Consider the following 20,770-nt stretch of genomic DNA (forward strand, 5'->3'; position numbering starts at 1 on the left):
TTGGCCTCCAAGGAGGCATCCCCTTTTGCTCTTATTTCACATTGGGGCTCTAATGTAAATGCTGCATTTCGAAATGCCTTTGCAGCTTGCACACTTTTTCCAGAAATAACTTATTTAGCCATTAGAATGTTGAAATAAGTTATTTCTGAAAAACCCTGCAGCGTGGGCCTAATGAATCTGCTTGCGATTGACGCTCCCGCCTTTGCTCCAGATTAGCTTTCATGTGTAGACAAGCTCAGACAGATGTTTGCAACTAAATCTTAGAAGTGCTGCTGCCTTCCATATGTCTGTTTCAGGAGAGCTGAGGGCAGGAAGGATGGCCAGTGGCTCTGGAGATACACTAGGAGAGCTGGGTTTATTTCACGGTTCCCCTGCTGGCTCTGTGTCCTCTTGTGTTTTCCTGCCCTAGGTCCTCAAAGGAAGTTAGGCTCCTTAATGCCTTTGAAATCAGGAGAATTTAGGAGCTTCCATGTGAGGATCGGGGCCTGACTTTGTGGTGTGCAGTGATGCTGAGGAACCAGCCTTGGATCCCTGTGTTAGACTGAGACAGCATTTTATTTCCAGTTAGAACCACCGAGTCCAGACCAGCCTCTGGAGAACAACCCTGCCTGCCCCGAACTGCTGCCTTGGCATGCAGCCTCCACCAGAGATGTGAACTCTCCCCATGCACTGACAGCCCAGGGAGGTGGGTGGGATCAGCACAGGGCTGCTGGATTTGCTCTTGCGGGGTGGTGCAGTCTCAGTCTAGGCTGCCTCAGCACAGCAAGCTGGCAGCCAGGCCTTCCCGGGAGACTGTGACTAGAGAGGAGGGTCCCCTTGGCCTTGGACAGTTAGATCAGTGAGTTGCAGTGGGGGAGACACAACCCTGGTGTCACTCTGTGCTCTCTGCAGCATTGGGGACAGCGGTATTGGGTCATGCAGTGCAACGGCTCAGCCTCACCAAGCTTCGGGGTGGGGGGACACATTATTATGCAAGACCTCTAGGCTGCTAGCAAAGAGTGGTTAGTACCAGCCCTGGGGTGAGTTTGTGCGATGGGGGCAGGTGTTCCACTGGGGACTGGGCTGAGACCCACCAGTTCATCTCACAGATGCCACCAGCAGGCAGTGGATGGGAATAGCTGTGAGTCACTCCCAGCACCAGGCTGACTTAGCCCCACTGTCTGGGGATGGGGGTGTGAGTATCATGTTCTCTCCCCAGGCTGGATGGGAGGTGACCCCTAAAGGGGAAGGTGCTGGGGTTGTAAGGGTGTTACTCCTACAGCCAGACTGCCTGACATGTCTCCAGCCTGCCGGCCCCAGGGTGTCCGTGTCACTGCTGCGTGAGGGCTGAGGAGAGACCAGTCGCAGGGCTCAGGGACGGGGCCTGTGGCCTGACACTGCGCGGCTGGAAGAGGATTTAAACACCACGTCCTTCGGCTCGTGCATCCTCTTCTCTCTGGCTCAGGAAAAGAGATCAGCAGAAACAGCAGGGTGAGCCCCCATCCCACAGGGGCTGTGCACCTCCTCCCGCCATCCTATAGGGGCTGTGTGCCTGCTGCTCCCATAGCAGCCCCACTTCTGTAGGGACAATGTCTTCTCTCCCTGTGTCCGCTCTGGCTGTGTTCTTGCAGCTGGTTATGGAGCTGCCGTCAGCTCTGGTTAACCAAGGAGCCAGATGGCCAGGGGCAAACCCCAGGTCAGGGGAGCAGAGCTGTGGGTATCTGCACAGCCTAGGAACACAGGGCACCGGACACCCCATAGGTGTAAATCATCACTGCAGTGGTTACAGTGGAGCTACAGCTGATTTATACCAGCTGGGGATCTGCCCCATTTGGCTCCCAGGGTGTGACACCCATTTACACCAGCTGGGAATCTGGCCTGGGGGATCTGCCAGGCTCTGCTCTGCTGACAGCGGCTGGTGGAGCCTGGCTGGGATGTGGAAGCTACCTGTGTTTAAGATGATTCAGCAGCTCTACACTCCTCTGCTCCCCGCAGCCTGGTGCCTGTGTGGGGCAGGGGAGCTGAGCGGGCACACTCACAGACAGGGCTGTAACTGAGCTCAGGCAGGGAGGGGGCAGCCCCTGGGAGCCACCCTCCTCCAGGTCCCACACTCACCTTATTCTCTTCACTGCAAAGTAGCAGGCGAGGAAGAGGCTGAGGCAGCCCAAGAGGGTCCCAAAAACGATGGCGATGATTTCACCTGCCCGAGGAAGGAAAGCGGAGGATAAGGGCTGCACTTGGGGATGGGGCTCTCTGAGGTGCAAGCATGATCAGGGGGCTGGGCAAAAGGAGGGGGGTCCCAATCATTGCCAATGACTGCACGTCCTGTGGCTCCCAACTGCTCTTTCGCAGATCCCAAAGCTCCTGCCAGCTCTGCACCTGAGAGTCACCGTTCCCCACAGCTGAACAGTGCTAGGTGTGCGCTGCTGAGGGCTGTGTTGGAATTGCATGTCATTCCTTTAAGAAAGGAGAATGTGGGAGTGGGTATGTGGAGAGGGGGAGAGTATGCAATAGCAATCAGTCAGTCTGGACAGAGCCAGCTTAAACCAAGGTGGGGTGAGTCGTGCCTTAAGGAGCAGCCTGTTTTCTCTTTCCCTGTTTTGCGGTTCTTGCGTGTTATCCAAAATCTCTGCATATTCTTTGACAGTAAGACCCTGGGCCCCTCCTAACTCCGTTATGCATAACAGAGAGGGCCATACCTGCAGAGTAGGCTGAGGGACCTGCAACAGAAGAAACAGGTAGACATTGAGGAACTCTAAGGTCCCATGTGGGCTCAGGCCAGCCTTGGGCCCTATGATAGACTGTAACAAAATGTGGCCTCCTGGCACCTCCCAGCTCTTGTTCTACTGCTACAGCATGGTGACAATGGGACTAGAACGCAGATCCTCCTACTGCAAAAGCCCAGCCCCACTGTCTGTATGGGACAGTCCACTTCTTCTGCATGGGCTTGTGACACGCCGGTGAGCAGTTCTAATTCCCTCCAGCCAAGGGCAGTGGGGCCCCGCAGCCAGTTCATTAGTGGGTTCTCCAGTTTCGCACAGCCTAGCTGAACAACTCCAACCCAAGGGGGTGCCAGGCAGACAAAGCCCTGAGACTGCCGCTGGCCCTGGGGCTCTGTGGTTTGAGCCCTGGGTGTTTGGAGCTGGATTCTACCTGGATAGAGCCTGGGGCATCTCTCCGTAGACTGACTGCAGCAATTGGGCTGGGGCCTGTGGGGGTGAGTGGCAGCCAAAGCTTTAATGAGAGGGTGACGTCCTGTGGGGAGGAACGGGAGTCAGATCTGCCCCACCCCAGCTGGCTGAAATCTAAGGTGGGCCCTGTTCTCCCTTTGCCAGGTCCCGCAGCCACCACAGCCCCACCCATGCCACATGGGCCCGCCACACTCACCCACGGGGCAGGAGGAGAACACCACCCTTTCGTTCAGCAGCTGAGGGGCTCGGTAATTGTTCACCAGAGGGATGGGTGAGGTGTTCTTGGGTTTGGTGCAGTACAGCCCCCCCTGCAGCTTCTCCAGCTGCAAGGGAAGGAGCTGTGAAGAGATGCCTCCCTCAAAGTCCTGCCCCCCCGCCCCCAGCACAGAGAGCGGCCACCATCCTGGATATCCCCCTACAAGCAGCATGTTGAGCAACCACCCTCCTCAGCTCAGTGAGAGACAACCCCAGCCCCATAGGCCGAGGCCCTGAGGTATCCCTGGTGCCCCCACTCCCCAGCCATACGTGACTCATGGTGTTGAGGCAAGCAGCATGGTAACAAGGTGGCTGTTTAAGAACACCCGCAGCCCCATGAGCCTATTGCCCAAATGTTGACAGGTACCTGGGGGGCAGAGATCTGCACCCGCTGGTGGAAGATGGTCCAGAGCACATTCTGGAAACAGGGCGGCGTGGTCAGGGAGCCGTTGTAGCGGAAGTAGTGGCCCAGCTGCTTGGGAAGCAATGCCTGAACGTCGAAGGACGGGATGGAGACATTCTGCCCTGTGGGGTGCCGGAGAGGACAGGGTTAGGGGGACAAATGTGCGTCCACCGAGCCGGAGGAGAGACGATGTCATGCACAGAGGCCCTTGGGTCTGGCTTGGCTCCTTCTCTGCAGCAGTAGCCCAGCGCTGGTTCTAAACCAGCAATCAGCAACCTAGGCTAGTGAGTGACCTGCATGAGCAGCCCTCCTTCAGCTCAGTGGGCTGCAAGAGTGTTGTAACCAAGACCATCTCCCGGGAGAGGGTGGTTTTGCTGTCGGCGTGGGTGTACCTGGAACTTGCAGGCTGGGCCAGTAGAACGGTTGCAGCGCTTTGATTGATGCCGAGGGAGCACACGGCTCCAGCCACGCTGCGTGCAGTCAGCACACGCCTCGCTGCAAGTGCCCGGGCGTGACGCGCGTGTCACTGCTGCAATACCGCTAGGAAAAAAACTACGTGGACAAAAGCCAGCGGAATCTGGCAAGCCTGTGCGTGGGCCGCGGTGACCGAAAGGCCTTGTGGCCCACACCCCTGCTGCTCAGCAGAGTGCCACGGTTTGTGTTTCTCCTCGTGGTGCCCCTGGCCACATGCCTTGGTGCACACAAACATTTATGCCACGCCTGGATGGTACAGATTAGAGGGAACGTTGCACAGAGCCCCAGTGGGCTGCATGCAGCCCTAAGAGTGCAGGTTGCCCACCACTGTTACAAACGCTCTCCTAGGCTCAGGTAGTGCCCTTATGCAGCCACATTTGAGTACTGAGAATTTTCAGGGGAGGTTTGCTGGATTGCTCTCTGTGGGACAGGGGTCTATAGAGCCCATGCTGCCTGGGAAAGGGGCTAATGAGAGGCTGTGAGCTCCATCAAGCCCCTCCTGTTACACCTGGAAGAGGGGTGGAGCTGAAGGGAGGGGTTAGAAGGGGAAAAAGCAGCCTACAGCTGTCTGAAGCAGCACTAGCCTTTTGAAAGAAGAGTTGATTGGGATCTGAAGTACCCAGCGCTTGCTGGACCAAGAGGGCTCCCGAAGGCGCAGGTAGGCCTGACAGTGACCTACTTTGTTCCTTGTGACTGGTGTGGTTTTCTTTTTGGGGTCTGTGGTGAGCCACACCCAGAGAAAGGCTGGTGGAAAGGCCAAGGGGAGGCTGAGCTCAAATAGAGACCAAGGAGGAAGATGCAGGTCAAGCAGACAAACCATCGCTGTTTATTACAGGGTTCCTGGGCTGGAACTGGGCAGAGAGAGGAGTTCCCAAACTGAGTTTTGATGGGGGAAGGGGAGCAAAGCATTGTTCAATCTGAAATCCCAGCATGCAGCAGCTGGTCAATAGAGGCGTGGGACTTGGTTCACCCTGGAAAGGCTGGACTTATGCGTGGGCTGAGCTAGGGGATGGTGGGCACGGCAGGGCTGAGGCGGTGTCAGCCAGTGACCCCAGAGGAAATGAGACTGTTAGGTCACATACACCTGCCATGTGGTGCACAGCACAGCAGCATATTGTGTGCAATCCAGGCTTGGGGATATTATCTGGCCTAGCCCACAGAGCAGGGCTGGCGTTATCAAACATCCCCAGGGGAGCTGGGCTCCCAGTTTTCCTCCCAGCCTAGCCACAGATCTTGTGCCCGATTCCAGAGGAGACTCCCTGCTTATCAGTAACAAGCTGGACTGGTGACTCATTACCGCAGAGAAGTACCAGCATCAAAGGGCTCGTTCATCCAGCAGAGAAAAGCAGAACAAGAACCCGTGGTTGGAAGCTGGCATGAGACAATGTCAAAGGTGAACAACGGCACAAATCGTTATTAACCAGTGGAACGAATGGCCCAGAGAAGTGGTGAATTCTCTGATCAGAATAAGGGGATTTTGAAAGGTGCGGGCGGACTTTCAAAAAGGAGCCCCCTGTAGCTGCGTCGAGCTATGGGCTTTCGAAGCGCCGCGGCTGGAAGCGGCCGAATGCTGATGAGGTGCTAAATGTTCAATTCAGCGCCTCATTAGTAATCTTCAAAATAGCCATATTTCGAAGATTACTAATGAGGCGCTGAATTTGTGCCCATGTAGACACAGCCCTGAAGTCTGGAGGAGACCTGATGTGTGTTTAGCCCTCTAAAAGGGGGAACTTGCCTGCCTATGGTACAGGAACGGGGCTGGGGTAATCTCACGGCCCTCGATGGTCACAACATCAAGGAGTCTAATGACTCCTGCTGCTAGGAAATGTTTCCTGACTTCTTCCTAGCTAAACCACCCTTTGCTCAATCTCCTCCTGCCCTCTGCTTCATGCCCACCCCTGAGCAGCAATCCCAGTACCACAGTCAGGCCCTCCACCCTACCTGGGAACTGAGGGGCTCACCTGCGTACTGAATGTTCTTCAGCTGGTCGAGGATGTGGTTGTAGCTGGGGTTGGCCTCGTTGCTAACCTGACAGAGGGAACAGAAGCGAGAGGCTTTGGGTTAGCTCTGAGCCAGCCATCCTCTGGTGGAAAGCTCACAGGTGAAGCAGAGGCTGGGTGGCTGTTACACGGGTGATTGAGTGGATACTGTTCCATTTGCTGTGACAAGGGGGTTCTGCTACCCCAGGGTCTGAGCACCTTCTACCCCTGCACTGAGCCTGTGCCTCACACAACGAGGTTTACCCGTTTGGAAATAAGCCACCACCTATTTCAAATGGCCATTGTGTTGTGTAGATGCTCACCAAGTTATTTCGGAATTGTGGCCGTTATTTGGAAATCACTTTGCTGTGTAGACCTACCTGGGGTTAGCTGTACCTCAGGCCTGATCCAGTCTGGTGAGTCCTCTGTACCACTAGTGCCCTCTCTTGACCCAGGAGGGAATCGCACCCCCAGCAAGCAGAGGGATCTGCTCACAGGTTCCTCCAATCACCTGTTCTCAAGTGGGCTGTATCGTAGGACCCACCAGGGCTGCCCCCCTCATCAGGTTGTGGGCAGGAAGCGCTAAGGACCTCACCTCGAAGAGGATGCCCAGCACAGCTAGGCCATCTGGCCACTGTTTGGCCTCGCTGATGTTGGCGTAGCGCTCCGAGTTGAAATGCACCACGTGCAGCTGCAGAGAGAGAGGGGGGAAGGGCCATCTCTGAAAGGTGCAGTTGCCCTGAGCCCCTGACCTCTCCCAGCCATTGATGGCGGTACCCACACACACTTGCAGGACAGGGGATGGAGGCACAAGGAAGGAAAGCGACTTTCCCAAGGTCACCTGGGGAGTCAGTGGCATATCTGAGCATGTGACCCAAGGCTTCCCTGTCCTGCCCACTAGACCATACGACCCTTTGGCAAGTCAAGACCAGAAGGGAATAGCCATTGGGGTTTAGCATCCATCTTGTTGGGGCCCTTCCCCTTCTCCCACAGCCATCCTGTCACTTCCAATCCCACTTCTCTCTGGCCGTACTGCTAGGTGGGGAGTGGGCAGATTTGCAAAGGGGCCTAGGTTGCAGGCAGGCTGCGCCAGCTCCCAGGCCTGAGAGACCTGGCTCACGCACTCTTCATGGACTCGGGACCAGTAGGGAGAGGAACAGCACAGGATCGGGGCTCTAGCAGCGCTATGCTCTGGATCTGGGAGCCCCAACCCAGGACTGACAGCTGGGCTGTATCAATTGCTAAGACTCCTGCTTCACCTGGTTCCCCACCCAAGCATGGGCTGCAGCTGACCCACGGGGGAGAGGAGGTTGGGGGGAAGACGCACTGTATCAGCCACACACACCCCCGCCCCTAGGGCTGATCCTACCCTAGGCTGGGTTCAACATCACCCTCACGTTGCATCACTCTTCCCTGCGAGCGTTAAGCAGTTTAGTGCTGAACGCTGGGGGCAGAACAGGGTCTTTCTTCTCCTAATCCCCCGCAATGGCCCCTCTAATCCCCCCAGTCCCAGTGTGGCATTTCCATGGACGGATCCTGCTCCGTGGCTCCAACTGGAGGCCTGGCCAGGTGGGAGTTATCCACCAGAGGGTGCCAGTGTGGAGGGAGTGGCTGGTTCCCCCTCCATCTCCACTGTAAGCCACGTGCCGTTTGGAAATGGGGCAGTGCTGGGTGGGGGGAGTTAATTCAGGTGTAGCTTGGGCCCCAATCACCCAGCTGGTCAAGCTAAGAAGGGAAAAGACGTGTCCCATGGGTGCTGGCGGTTTCCACGGCCATGAGAAAACTCTCCATCTCCCCCGACCCTGGGGCAGGCGCACACTCACCTCGACAGGGAAAACCTCCCCGTTCACCCGATGCTCCGACCCACTGGCCTGTCCCTTGCTGCCCCAGTGGAAGTGCAGCTGGACGGCCGTGTAGGTGTGCGGCAGCCCCCGGAGGAACATGGATGGTGGGAGGGTCATCTCCACTGTGGGGACAGAAGAGACACGGGGAGCAGCATGGAGTCTCCCAGCCCCACGTATCCTAGGGGCCCTGCTGCTGCCGCCCACTGGGAGGCCCCAGTCAAGTGGGGAGCAGTGCCAAGGCCATCTTGGGTCCTCCCCTTCCCACTGGGAATGTGAGAGGGCAAAGCATCCTCTGCCCAGTGCAGGCCTTGGGGAGATGGGCAGGGCGCCAGAAGCCACAGGAGAGGCTCCGCTCACACCAGGACGGGACCTGACCCCAGAACCCCAGGGCCTGCTCCAGGTCATGTGATCGAAAGAATCCCAGGCAGAGAGCAGCGCTGCTAGGGCCTGATCCTGGGGCCAGGGAGCACTTGGGCAGGTTTTCGGGCTGTTCTCGCCAAAGCCAAGTCTCGCCTCTCACCAGCACTGCTGAATCTCCCCATGCCGGCCACGCAGGCAACCGCGGCAACCCTGGGATTCCCCAGCTCCCTGCACTGCTCCACCCGAGAGAGAGACGCCTCCCCGTGCAGGCAACCACGCTCCGCTTTCCCCAGAGCTCCACATAAACCCAGCCACCTCCCCACACTCCCGCTTCACACTGACACCCGCCCTTGGCACAAACGCCCTCGTCCCATGAGCACACCCCACCCGTGGGCCCGCTTGAGCCCCGACAAACACATATGGTACACACACTGCCCTCTACACAAACACCGTCAGACAAACACACAGCCCTCTCCCTGCACCCATCGCACAAACACGCTGTCCCCACCCCCAGACACACGCAGCTTTTCACACACACACACCCCACCCGCCTCCAACCGCCCCCTCATGCTGTCCCCATGGCAGTGATGCGCAGGCTGGGAGGGGCTGAGCAGAGAGCCTGGGAGCCCCCCCCACCATGCCTCATGTGCACTGGTTTGGGCTCCTTTCTCCAGAGCGCTGTGTCTCTTCCCAGTACAGAGCCTGCCCAAACGGGAGGGGCAGGGGAAATTCTGCCCACACCGTCCTCTGTGAAGTCTAGGGCCTGGTGGGTGTGTTTGCCTACTTCGGGATGGGAGCTGGCTGGTCTCCCAGCCCTTAGCCCCTCCTGTCGCTCCTAGGGGGAGACTTTCCCAAGGGGTGGGACCAGCTGGATCTGATTAAAATTCCCAAGTGAAATTCCTGGTGAAGGAGGAATCCATAACTTCTCCCCATATGGCGTTGTCCCTGGGACACCAGCAAGGCAGAGAGCCAGGGGCCAGCAACGGGGCACTGGCCGACAGCTCTGCCATGGCAACGGGGCACTGGCTGACAGCTCTCCCCCGGCACCACGGCAACGGGGCACCAACTAATGGCCTCTACCCTGCACCCAGCGCCATGGCAATGGGGCACTGACCAATAGCTGCCCCACCCAGCAACAGGGCACTGGCCGACAGCTCTCCCCCGGCGCCACGGCAACGGGGCACTGGCCAACAGCTCTCCCCCGGCGCCATGGCAACGGGGCACTGGCCGACAGCTCTCCCCCGGCACCATGGCAACGGGGCACTGGCTGACAGCTCTCCCCCGGCGCCATGGCAACGGGGCACCAACTAATGGCCTCTACCCTGCACCCAGCGCCATGGCAATGGGGCACTGACCAATAGCTGCCCCACCCAGCAACAGGGCACTGGCTGACAGCTCTCCCCAGCACCATGGCCACAGGGCACTGGCCGACATCTCCTTTGGGTGCCGTGCAGGAAGCTGGGGGGACCAGAACTCAGCAGTGAGTTGTGACTGAATTTCCTAGGGAGGTTTCACAGGACAAGTAGCTGCAGAGGGAGGAGGATTCAGAGAAGCTGCGGCACAGGAGGTGGCTCTCGCACCAGCAGCAGGAGTGGGTGGCACAGGGCGAGCACAGAGGAAGAGGCAGTGATGTGAGATTGTGCGGAGGGGCACAGACAGGACTCGGGGAGAAACGGAGGGACCCAGCCCATTTGGGGATGCTCCCCCCATTCCGAAGGTGACACCTGCCCCACCCCGGCGGCTGCCTCACCTGCGTGCCCATTGTTGAGGAGGGTGAAGGCCCCACGCCCAGGGTTCCGGTATCCCTGGGGCTCAATAGGCGGCAGGGCTGGGTCATGCTGCACAGACTCGGTCTGGATGTCGATGGGGGACTGGGCCTGCCCCCCACATTCCGGGTAATCATGTGACCAGTGGTCCTGGCCATGGGGGCCTGAAAACAGAGATTGCAGGGAGTCTCTACCGGCCACGTTGGTCGTTTGAGCCAGGTCCGGCCCCAGCAGATCAATTTCACGCCCCCACCCTCGGCTCGGCACACCATGCACTGCTCTGTCCACCACAGCTCCCCACGCTGCCGCGGCGCCTCCAGGCTGGGGAGCTGGGAGCACCCCCGGGAGCTGCGCCTGGAAGGGGCGATCCCTGTTGTGTGGAGGACGAACAAGGGTACAGAGAGGAGACATGGCTAGTCCTCTGGGTCACATCGCAGCAGTAAGTTGTACACCCCACCCAGGGCTGCAGACAAGGGGGGGCGCAAAGGACTGGGGCCTGGGGCTCCTGACTGCTAGAACTGGGAAAAATACTCAAAAAGTTACTTGGAGGAAAAGTGCAGCTGCTTTGTGGGAAGTGTCCTTAAGTACAAGACACCCAGTGTCCCTCTGGAAACGTACTTGAGAAAAAGTGCACACACGCACACGTCCCATCTAGATTGTACTCAAGTATCCACAAGAGAAAGCAGCTTCACTTTTACTCAAGTAGCATTTTGGTTACTTTTTCCACCTCTGCTGAGTGCAACTGCTGCTCCCCCTGTAGCCAGAGCCCTGGGCCATTTAAATTGCCACCAGAACTCCTGGCAGTGCGTTCCCTGTGGCCCCAGCAGTGCTGAAGGGCTGGGGGTGACTAGCCTCCGCCCTGCCGCTCCCTGTGGGCCCAGAGCCGGCTCCACCCCAGGGCCCAGCAAGGTCTCTCATCAGCTCTGACACCACCAGCCCTGACTCCCAGGCCCCTGCTCCAATCACCAGATCCCCCCCCGCACCCCACAGGACTGGCCATTCAGATGAGGAGTTCTGGCTCCCATTTCCCTGCTGTAAACACTGGAGCAGGCAGTCTCGCCAAGCTTTGTACGGCTCTGCCTCACTTCCCTTGTGCAAGTGTAACCCACCCACCTGGGGGTGTGGACCCCTTACCAAGAGACAGCATGAGAGCCTTCTGCGGGCTGAGCCAGCGGGTGTTTAGCTCAAACTGTAGAGCAGGGCTCAGCAACCTTGCGGGCTGCAATTTGATCTTTTGACCTCTGAGTACGGTCTGAGCGCCGGTGATCCTTTTTAACGTCACTGGCAGTCCTACTGACGACAGGTTCGTTAGACAGTACGTGAAGATGCAGAGCTTTCCCATTTGGGTGGTGGTGGGTAGCATTAATTGGTCTTTTGTTAATCCGCAAGCGGCCGGGCTTTGAGCAAGACCCTGGCTGCCTGGGGGAGGAGGGGCGGGGCTGAGTGCCTACCTCACGTGCAGATGAAAATCATCTCTTGGCATCCGTGCCAGGGGTTGCTGACCCCTGCTCTAGAAGTTCATGCACTAAGCTCCAGAGATCCCATGTTCAAGTCTGCCTATGGGTGGTTGCACTAGAACCAGGCTTTCCCCTGGGAAAGGCTGGCTTTGCAGTGGGGTGCTGGGACATAGGCAATATGGGATTAAGTCCTAACTGCTACAGAGTGTAAGATGGACAGAATGATGCCTTCTGACAGGGGAGAGAGGACAAAGCGCACTGGAGGCATTTGGACAGGAGACAGATAAAACCTCCAGCGGAGAAAAGCTGGGCCAGGGTTTCTACAGGCCCTCTGAATTTAGACAGAAAGCTTTTTGGCACCAAGACTATTTGTAGTGCTGCATCAGTCACAACAATCCGCTTTGCATGGCTGCATTTTTCCAGACGAGCCAGCTTTGCCTAGGAGCTCAGGAGCACAATTCCAGAACTGCTCAGCACCCTCCACTGCAGATGACTTCCAGGAGCTCTCAGCAGCTGACAGGGACATACACAGCTGGGTTTTCTAAGACCTCCACAGCTGAGAAGCGCCCTGACCTCTGAGGAAAATAGGGTCTTATTATGGGTGCTGTGCACTTACATTGTGGGCTATGTGGCAAAGTCATCCAAGCTCAGCTATTAGGTGCCTAAGGACCTTGGTGGAGCTGGCTGCTAGAGACCTGGTTAGACTTTCTCTTTCTGTTCGGGGAAAACTGCAGAAAACCGAAATCCCCGTAGAGAAGTGGTTATAGCAACGCACGCCACGTTCTTGGCGGTGCCTGTTTCACTTTCCCTGTGAGTGTCCCTATCTGGCAGGGCTGGAACCAGCCTAAGGAATGCCACTTTTAAAGACAACACTGCATCACTGAAGTCACAAGAAGGCAAATCGGGTTTTATCCAGGGCTGCCTGAATGAGGAGGCTTTTGTATAGGGACCCAGCTTGCCAAGGGAGGCCAGAGCCTCGCAGATATTTGCATCTGAATGTAATCTTGGCTATGGTAATTAGTTTGCTGGAAACATTTTCCAACAGGGGAAGCACAGATAAAGCTGTTTGCTTTTCCTGCTGCTACGCAATTATTCTTGCTTTGGCTCTGGCCTGAGAAAACAAAGAACTTCCAAATTCAGATATCCCCATAAAATACAGGCATTCTCTCTGCCCGTCTGGCTGCTGATAGGAGCTTCAAGAAGCCTCCTAACCTAGGACACCTTCATCCACGCCTGCCCCATGAGAAATGCACAGGTGTCACATAGGTGGCTTGCATCTGCTGCAGCAAATGGGCTGGGATCAGCTTGCCTGCTCAGCCAGAGTTCCCCCCACTTCTGTAACAGCAGTGACCTTGGTGACGTGGGAGCAATCTGTGATTCACCCTCCGTTATTCCTGCGTTGGAAGGAAAACTATTGTACCTGCCAGCAGTTGGGTTGGCTCCTTTTCTGCCCTGCTCCATGGGTGACTCTGCCCCCTTCTCTCTCTGGGCTTAGCTGAATTAGAGTCCTAGCCTTGCTGTCACCCAACCGGTTTAAAATCGATCTTCTTAAACCCCTAATGGAAACGCAACTAAACCCCTCTAAACCAAACTTACGGCAGTGTCTGGGACTTCACTGGGCTAAACAGGTGTAAGTGCGTCCACATGGGAGCTTTGCAGCAGTATGAATAAATGAATGGAGTTCCACCAGGGTAAAAAAAATTGTTTGTGGACTAGCCCTGCCTCCATCTCTCTTGTCTCACAGCGGCAGGAAGCTTTGCCATTGACTGCAAGGAAGCACTGGAAGGGCTGAAGGGGTGGTGGGGTTAGTTAGCCAAAACCCAGTGAGACAGGAGGGTAGGCAGGATTCCCAGCCTGGGCCGGCCTTCTGAATCACAGACTGATCCAGAGTCTACTACACAACTTCCAGGGCTCCTGTTTCTGGAGTCTCTGAGCAACTCTCACTCCTTTAATGTACCCTTCCCGGGGAGACAGGGTAAGGCTACTAGCCCCATTGTACAGATGGGAAACTGAGGCACAGAGCAACTCAGATGCAGAGGTCTTTAGGATCCTGGCTAATTTCATTGGGATGTAGGGCAGTTTTCTGTTCCTACCCATCTGTAGCAGCTTGTAAAACAGTGACGCTGCCCACCTAGCACCCAGCAGGCCCCCAAGCGTGGGTTCAAATGAGTTCCTGCTGCTGTCCTTTCCTGGTCCCTTCACAGTGCTGTGCTTTCAGGGCCTGAGCTTAGGTGAAGATTACGTCAGACCCACGTGCAATGGGATCAGCCGTGCCCAGCTGCACTTTCAGATAGGCACAGGCTCTGTGCTAATTGGATTTGTTAGGCTTGCAGGCAGTTAGTTAGCAGGCGACCTGGATGGTGAATCTAGTAGTGTTACATAAGGGCCCTGGGCACACAAGGAGGTCATTCTAGTGTGGGAACCAGCCAGGGGGAGAATCCAGGAGACTTAACTCTCCTGCAAAGCCAGGGGGCAAGAGCTAATGCACTGGGTATGAACTGGGGTTTTGGATTCAATGGTTAGAGAAGGGGCTGGGAGTCAGGCCCCCAGAGAGCTGTCCTGGAAATGAATCACACCCGTGTTGTAAACTACCAGACTAAACTGCCCCAAACTGGAAGCCACCAGGAGTTCTGAGTCAGTGTGCTCCTGCTCTAACCACTAGGAAGTATTGTCCTCACACCACTGGGGATGGAACCCAGGAGTCCAGTTCTCCCTCTGCAGGATACGAGTGCCGCTGCTGAGGCCTGTAAGAATCTGACGGCTGGGTTCTCTTCCTGGGTCTGGGAAATGGTGAGGCCTATTGGTTAGAACAAGGTCTAGAAGCCACAACACCTGAGTTCTTTTCTCAGCTGTGGGAGGGGCTTGGCGCTTTGTGTACAAGGCAGTGAGCCAGGACTCCTGAGTTCTAGTCTCAGCTGTGGAAGGGAGAAAAGTGGTTATAGTAAGAGCTGGGAGCAAGGACCTCTGGATTAACCCCTAACTCGTTCCCTGTCCCTCCTGCATGGCATGCTGGGTTTGATCACTGAGGCTTTGCAGAGCACTCACAGCTCCTTAGCTGGGGGGGACCATGGATCAGTTGAGTCACTCTGCAGCACCCCCAAAGGACAATGTCTGGGTATCTCATAAGCAGGCAGTGTCTGCGGGGGGACTCCCCAGTTCTGTGCCAGTCGTGCAAATACTGCACGCCATCCCCAACAGGAGGGCCAGCTCTGGTCACCGTCAAGAGCCACCTGCTAGCCAGCGTGGGCCTGGTGTTGGCAGGAAAGCCTTGCATCCTGCCCTGCAGAGCTAGCAGAAGGGAACTAGGGTCTGAGAGAGGAGGAACTGAATAGGAGAAAGCCAAAAAAAAAATCCTCTTCCAGCCTTACCTATATATGTCCAATGTAAATCTGCAAAGCAAGCAAAGAAAAAGCTTGGTCAGCATAACTAATCCTCAATAACTCCTCCCCCATTTAAGCCTTAAAGATCCCAGAGTATATCACCGACAGTCCAGGACAAATCCCCACCCTATGCCCTTACATCCTGCCACCCTTGCAGTCACCCTCTGAGGCAGTGTCCTCTTTCGTGCCCTCTCCTGAAGCAAGATGCCATGTGACTGTTAAAGAGCTGCCAAGTTCCACCCCAGAAGCAGCTGCATTTCCATGCAAGGAAATGATTCTCGCAAAGGCTGCTGGGATCCAATGTGTTGAGTCCACGTCCCCTGAAGTCAAAAGCAGGTGGATTGCCATGGGGCGATGGACCCAACCCTCTTCTTGCCTACGGGTTGTTCTCCTTTTCTCTTTGAAGTTTCCTGCCTTGCTTAAGTGTTCCTCTAACAGCACCGTGGAAGTAGGTCACCCTGCTCCTGTTGCAGTGTGAGCAAACAGTCAAACCCTGCCTAGCATGATAGGCCCTGTCAGTGTGACGGCTGCTGTTACGGTCAACGTGCTGGAGATCCACCCGGCCAGCTCTGCAGCATGAGATCCTTCACCCCAACCTTTCCTAGCTGGGGTTATAACTGGGGCCAGTAAGACACCCTCACTTGAGGCTTACACCAGCCTTCAGTCCCATCCCTGAGCTGCTCTCTCCCACTGCCCCTAAAACTCTTGCACCCAAATGAGAAGGACCTGGGCAGAAACTGAAGCCGAGGCTGGGCTAAGCCAGGAGCTGGGTAAAACAAGCGGCTCTGTTGAAAGGGCAGCAGAGACTTGAGCTCCAGTGAGGCCTCCCCGACCTGAGCTAAAATTAGCCCCCCGCTGGGCAAAGGGCTTTAAAGAGACATACGGGGGCAGAGAGAACTGAGGGCTCCTTTTGTGCTTTTCCATCCTCTGGCCAAGGATTCAAAGGGGCCCTTTCTCTGCACCCAGCTGCTAATTCTAATTCAGCAGCACTTTGGATGGATGCAAAGGCCGGCACGATGGGCAGGGCAGTGGAGAACCCGGCTCAGCATCTGTGCTGTGCTCTCCGCTCAGGACAAGGGAAAAACTTCATTCAGCACCTGGCATCGGGTAGCTGCCCACTTTGGAGGCTCTGATCTGTCTAGGAAATTGCTTGAAACAGAAGAGTGGACTTTATGGGGCAGATTCAGTTCCTAATAGTCTCCTAATGCTAATCAGGGACACCCAGTCAACCCATACTGTGGTCTTCTCATTGGGGTAAGCCTTCAGTTCCCAGACAGAGGCTTCCCCCAGAAATACCCATGTCCAGAGACTATGATGGCAGACGGACCTAGATAACCAGATCTGACTTCTTCTGTAAGCCGGGCCCAAGGACTCCTCCTCTTCTCCTGTATTGAACCCAAGCACTTGTGTTTGACTCAAGCACCTTCCAGACAGCCTCTGTCTGTGCTGTGGGGATTTCAAGACCACTACTCCCATAGATGGTTTGTTCCATTGGTTAATCCCCCTGGCCGGTTTGAAAAAAAAATCTGCCCGGCTCTGAACTGATCTGATTTCAGCTTCCAGCTGGTGGTTCTTGGGCCACAGTTCTCTGCTACATTAAGGGTTTCCCATGTTTTCTCCCCACAGAAGTACTTATGCCCCATAATCAAGTCACCCCTTGGTTTCCTTTTTGATACACTCAGCTACTTCAGTCTCTTGCCATCTGAGATTTTTTTTTTCCAGGTCTCACATTTTCTTTTTTCATTGAATCAAGGAAGGTGAGGGTTGGAAGAGACCTCAGAAGGCATCTAGTCCTACTTCTAGCTCAGAGTAGGACCAAACCCAACTAAATCATCCCAGCTGGGGCTTTGTCAAGTCTGGCCTTAAAGACCTCTAAGGATGGAGATTCCACCACCTGTTTGTTGCGTCGTCTTGTGTTCACAGTGCAATCAACTCTTCTCCTGAGTGCAAATGCAAAGTAATGTTACTGAAGAGGGTGGAGCAGCTCCAGATTCACTCCAGGGTAATTTGGAGCAGAATCTGGCCCAGGTTTTAATGCAGTCAAATGAATTAAATGATCTCTGCTCTGTTAGGAATGTTGCCTGTAATGTCAGAGAGAGCAGGATCAGGCCCTATGGGGCAGGGTGGCTGACGTTTATTTCCCTGATTACTGTTTTGCTGCAGTTATCTCTCTGCACAAACCCCAGGCTCTCAGTCTGGGCTTTGAGACTGAAATGTCAGGCCTTTTGGGAAAGGGATTTCCAGTCTGCTCCCAGGCTTGGGCTAATAAGACTGAGTTGGAGCCTGATCCAAAGCTCATGGAAGTCAAAGGGAAGAAGATATCCATTGACTTGTGGCAGGCTTTGGATCAGGCACTTGATGAAACAATTCCCATGGGAACTATGCAAATGAAAACCAGAGAGCCGCAGAACCTAGGCACAAGCAACTGTCCCATCTGCTGGGACCTGGTGAGTTACTTTTCATGCTAAATTCAGGTTTATTTAAAGGTCCGCCTGAAGATTAGGGGGGTGGATAATTTTCATTTGCTCCAGATTGTGTCTGCTTCCATTTGCCTTTTTTATTTTATTTTTTTTTTTCTTCAGAAAACTGAAAATATTTGGTCAAAATCGATTGGTGGTTTTTTCCCCCTCTCGCTTTTGGGCCAATTTTCATCAGAAAATTTTCAACAAAAATCAACATTTTCTGTGGAAAATCCCAAACATTTTCTGTCCATCTCTGCTTATTACAAGTTGAACCTCTCTAGTCTGGCACTCGCTGGTCTGGGACCATCCGTGGTCCAGCATGATTTTAGTTAACTTATCCTGGGTGTGGCCAAGTTTCCCACGGTCCCATAAAGTTTGTTTCCAGCCGCAAGTCCTGGCTCTCGGTGTTCTGTGCTATTATTTAGCTGTAATTTTGCCCTAAATGTCTGAGCCCAGTCAGCAGTAGGAGTGTTGGTAAGGCTGCTAGACAATATTGACTTCCCATGATCTGGCAAATTCTCCAGTTTGACACTGGTCAAGTCCTGAGGGTGCCAGCCTAGAGAGGTTCAACGTGTACCTGTTTTTCATAAACGTTACTGTTCTGCCCATTTGCAAAATCTGTTCTGGCACCATTTTAGCTACACATCGCTGTTGATTAAAGAATGCAATGCCTCTACCTGTCATAGCACTTCTGTTCTCCATCATATAATCACAAAGTTAGCTTTGCCCAGTCGCAAAAGGTCCTCAGGATCTAAATCCACTGAGCTACTAAGATATTGCTGCATTGATATCCCCCTTGACTTTATTCTTTGAAAATAAAAATCTTTATGCGGCCCACTGAGCTTTGCATGAGTCAGGACAGCTGCCCAAATAATCCACACTGGGGATGAAAAGTTGTGTTGCAGAGTCCAGGAAATAACAATATCACAGCAGTTTTTGGATTCACACAACTACCCGTTAGAGCCACTTTTCTAAAAACTCCCCCATTTCAAGAATCAAAGAACAGCCCGCAACAAAACACAAATCCAACTGAGTTACACATACGGTACAAACTCAGCTCTCCTGACCTCACAGACACCAGAAAGGTCATGCCCCTGAGTCCATATTAATTTCAGCCCCTTGATCACACAGAGCGTGAGTTCTCCAACCTCATGACATTCAGGATCACCAGCCCCAATCCTGGAAAGTGCTGAGCAGGGTTCCCTGTAAACTGAGCTCTTGGGGCACCATTCAGGTACTGCCCAGCGGCTTAGCAGAATGCCTACAGCTGGCAGCATGTGTTTCTATTGGTGGTGCACATTTGCACATAACAAAATTTATTCTGCATATAGATGGAAAAAAAATAGAGGGAACATTGGTGCTGAGCATTGATTTCCTAATGAGTCCAGGAGGCTCAGCTCCTATGATGAAGGCATGGCTGCTGGGAAAAAAGGATATGGGATTTCCTTACGGGGGGGGGGGCGGGGTGTATATATAAATGTTACCGATATTTACGTATTCAGTGACATGTTCCGGGTCACTGAGTCTGGATTATATTTTTAAAGCCCAGTCAGTAGGGATACACCAGCAGGTTCCTGAAGTTTCAGTGTCAGCCCCTGCGAGTCAGTCACAAATGCTAAAGGCGATTCAGAACTATTGCCGGCCAGTGAAGAATGAGCAATAAACAGCCTCTGAAGAAATGCCCCTGTAAAATGCATTAGGCTGAAGGGGAGCCCTCAAACTCTGCCTTAAAGAGAGGTGCTGCATGCCAAAGACGAGCATGTTTGTTGAACACTTGAGGTCAACAACTTGTAAGGTTGTAACCCCCGCTTGGAAGTACAGTACATTCACTTCAATCTAGCACACAACTTAGTCGGATCCCAGCATTGGTGCTGGAACCAGGGGGGCTGCAGCGCCCCTTGTTTGAAGTGGTTTGCATTATATACTGGGTTCATGGTTTGGGTCAGTGGTTCTCACCCTTCGCCCTCATCTAGACTCATTGTATCAGCCCCCGGTCCCCAGGAAATCTCTTAGGAGCAGGCAGCTGACGGCTTGATTCTGCACCCACTAATGAGGAGGCAGGATTGGGTCTGTAGGAAATAATCAGTGACCCAGGCTCTTTGCAGAAGTCCTGTGGGTACTTGTAAGCGGCGTTCACTGATGTCCGCGACCCCCATCCACAGCACTGGATGTGCCGCTAGTTTGGGAAATTAGTTTCTAAAGCAAACACAAGCAAAGACGGGGTGGCTCCTGGGAATTGGCCCAGTAGCCCCATGATGGGCACAAGAAAGGAAGGGAGTGCTGCACTCTGGGGAGATTTCCAAAAAAAAATTTAGTGCCCCCCCCAATCACCCCCATGCACCCAGGAGCACCCGGAGCTGTGGGAAAGCAGAGATGAGCAGGTCCTCCCCGTCTTTATAAGCGATGCAACTTACCACGACTTGCAACCCGGCCGTGGGAAAAAACCTGCAGGAGGATTAAAGTCCAAAGCATCTTCCAAAGCCCAGATCTGTGGCAGGTAATTTAGGGAGGGAGAGAAAACAGCTGATTTTTTTTGGATGATAAATATGCCCTTGAGAGGGTCCCGGCCTCCTCTTTCTCAGCCCAGACAGCTGCCCTGGCGGCTCTGAAGTCTGGTGGATATTCTGCACCTTCCACTTGACTTCAGAACAGAGCCCTCATGCCACTCACGACTGCCATTCAGGCAGGGAGACAGGGGCCAGCCGTTTTTAAGGTGGCTCAGGGAGACGGCCCTAGGCCAGCCCATGCTGGTGTTCTCAGCTCCTTAAATACTTTGTCCTAACAATGTTTGCGTTGTAGGACTTCACAGGAGGCATCTGGCCAGGCTCAGAGCCTGGGCCAGCCAAATCGCTTTGCGAACTTATTTTCTTTCAGCTAGATTAAAAAAAAAAAAAATCCACCCCAAGAATTCAGCATCAGATTTATCAAGGCAGGAGGGGCACATGCAGCGTTGGGATACAAATGGAGCCCATGTAATACGTCCCAGGGAGCAAGGATCTTTAGGGGGCATTCTGCAGCCAACACAGCTGACAGGCCCAGTTCTCCATTTGACAGCACTCCATGTGTTAGTCTCAGTGATCAGCCAGAGACAAAAGTGTCTCTATAAAAGGACGTAGGGGAAGTGATTTGGATGCTACTTTAGAGACTTGGGGAAACCCTGGTCCAATTTCCTGGTTTGTCCGTTCCCCCTAGGAAACCTGGAGCAAATCACAGAGCTGTG

General features: G+C 54.4%; 1 protein-coding gene across 4 annotated transcripts; it reads right to left on the reverse strand.

Moving 5' to 3' along the window:
* Positions 1-775: 775 nt before the first annotated feature.
* CA14 (carbonic anhydrase 14) lies at positions 776-20,207 on the reverse strand. 4 transcript variants are annotated; one of them, XM_074980567.1, is made up of 12 exons: positions 19,965-20,203; positions 15,077-15,097; positions 14,387-14,623; positions 10,236-10,415; positions 8,105-8,247; positions 6,877-6,972; positions 6,264-6,330; positions 3,793-3,950; positions 3,367-3,493; positions 2,679-2,699; positions 2,095-2,179; positions 776-1,435 (listed from the first exon to the last, which is right to left on the reverse strand). In XM_074980567.1, exons 1-12 carry the CDS (start codon positions 20,020-20,022, stop codon positions 1,351-1,353), a joined length of 1,278 nt encoding a protein of 425 aa, XP_074836668.1. In that variant the 5' UTR covers positions 20,023-20,203; the 3' UTR covers positions 776-1,350. The 4 variants fall into 4 exon arrangements, with proteins under 4 accessions (XP_074836668.1, XP_074836670.1, XP_074836671.1 ...); XM_074980569.1 differs by lacking the exon at positions 14,387-14,623 and adding an exon at positions 11,386-11,541 and having other exon boundaries at positions 19,965-20,202; XM_074980570.1 differs by lacking the exon at positions 6,877-6,972 and having other exon boundaries at positions 19,965-20,207.
* Positions 20,208-20,770: the final 563 nt, after the last annotated feature.

The sequence above is a fragment of the Carettochelys insculpta genome, chromosome 30 (genome assembly GCF_033958435.1).
Source record: "Carettochelys insculpta isolate YL-2023 chromosome 30, ASM3395843v1, whole genome shotgun sequence".
NCBI lineage: Eukaryota > Metazoa > Chordata > Testudines > Carettochelyidae > Carettochelys > Carettochelys insculpta.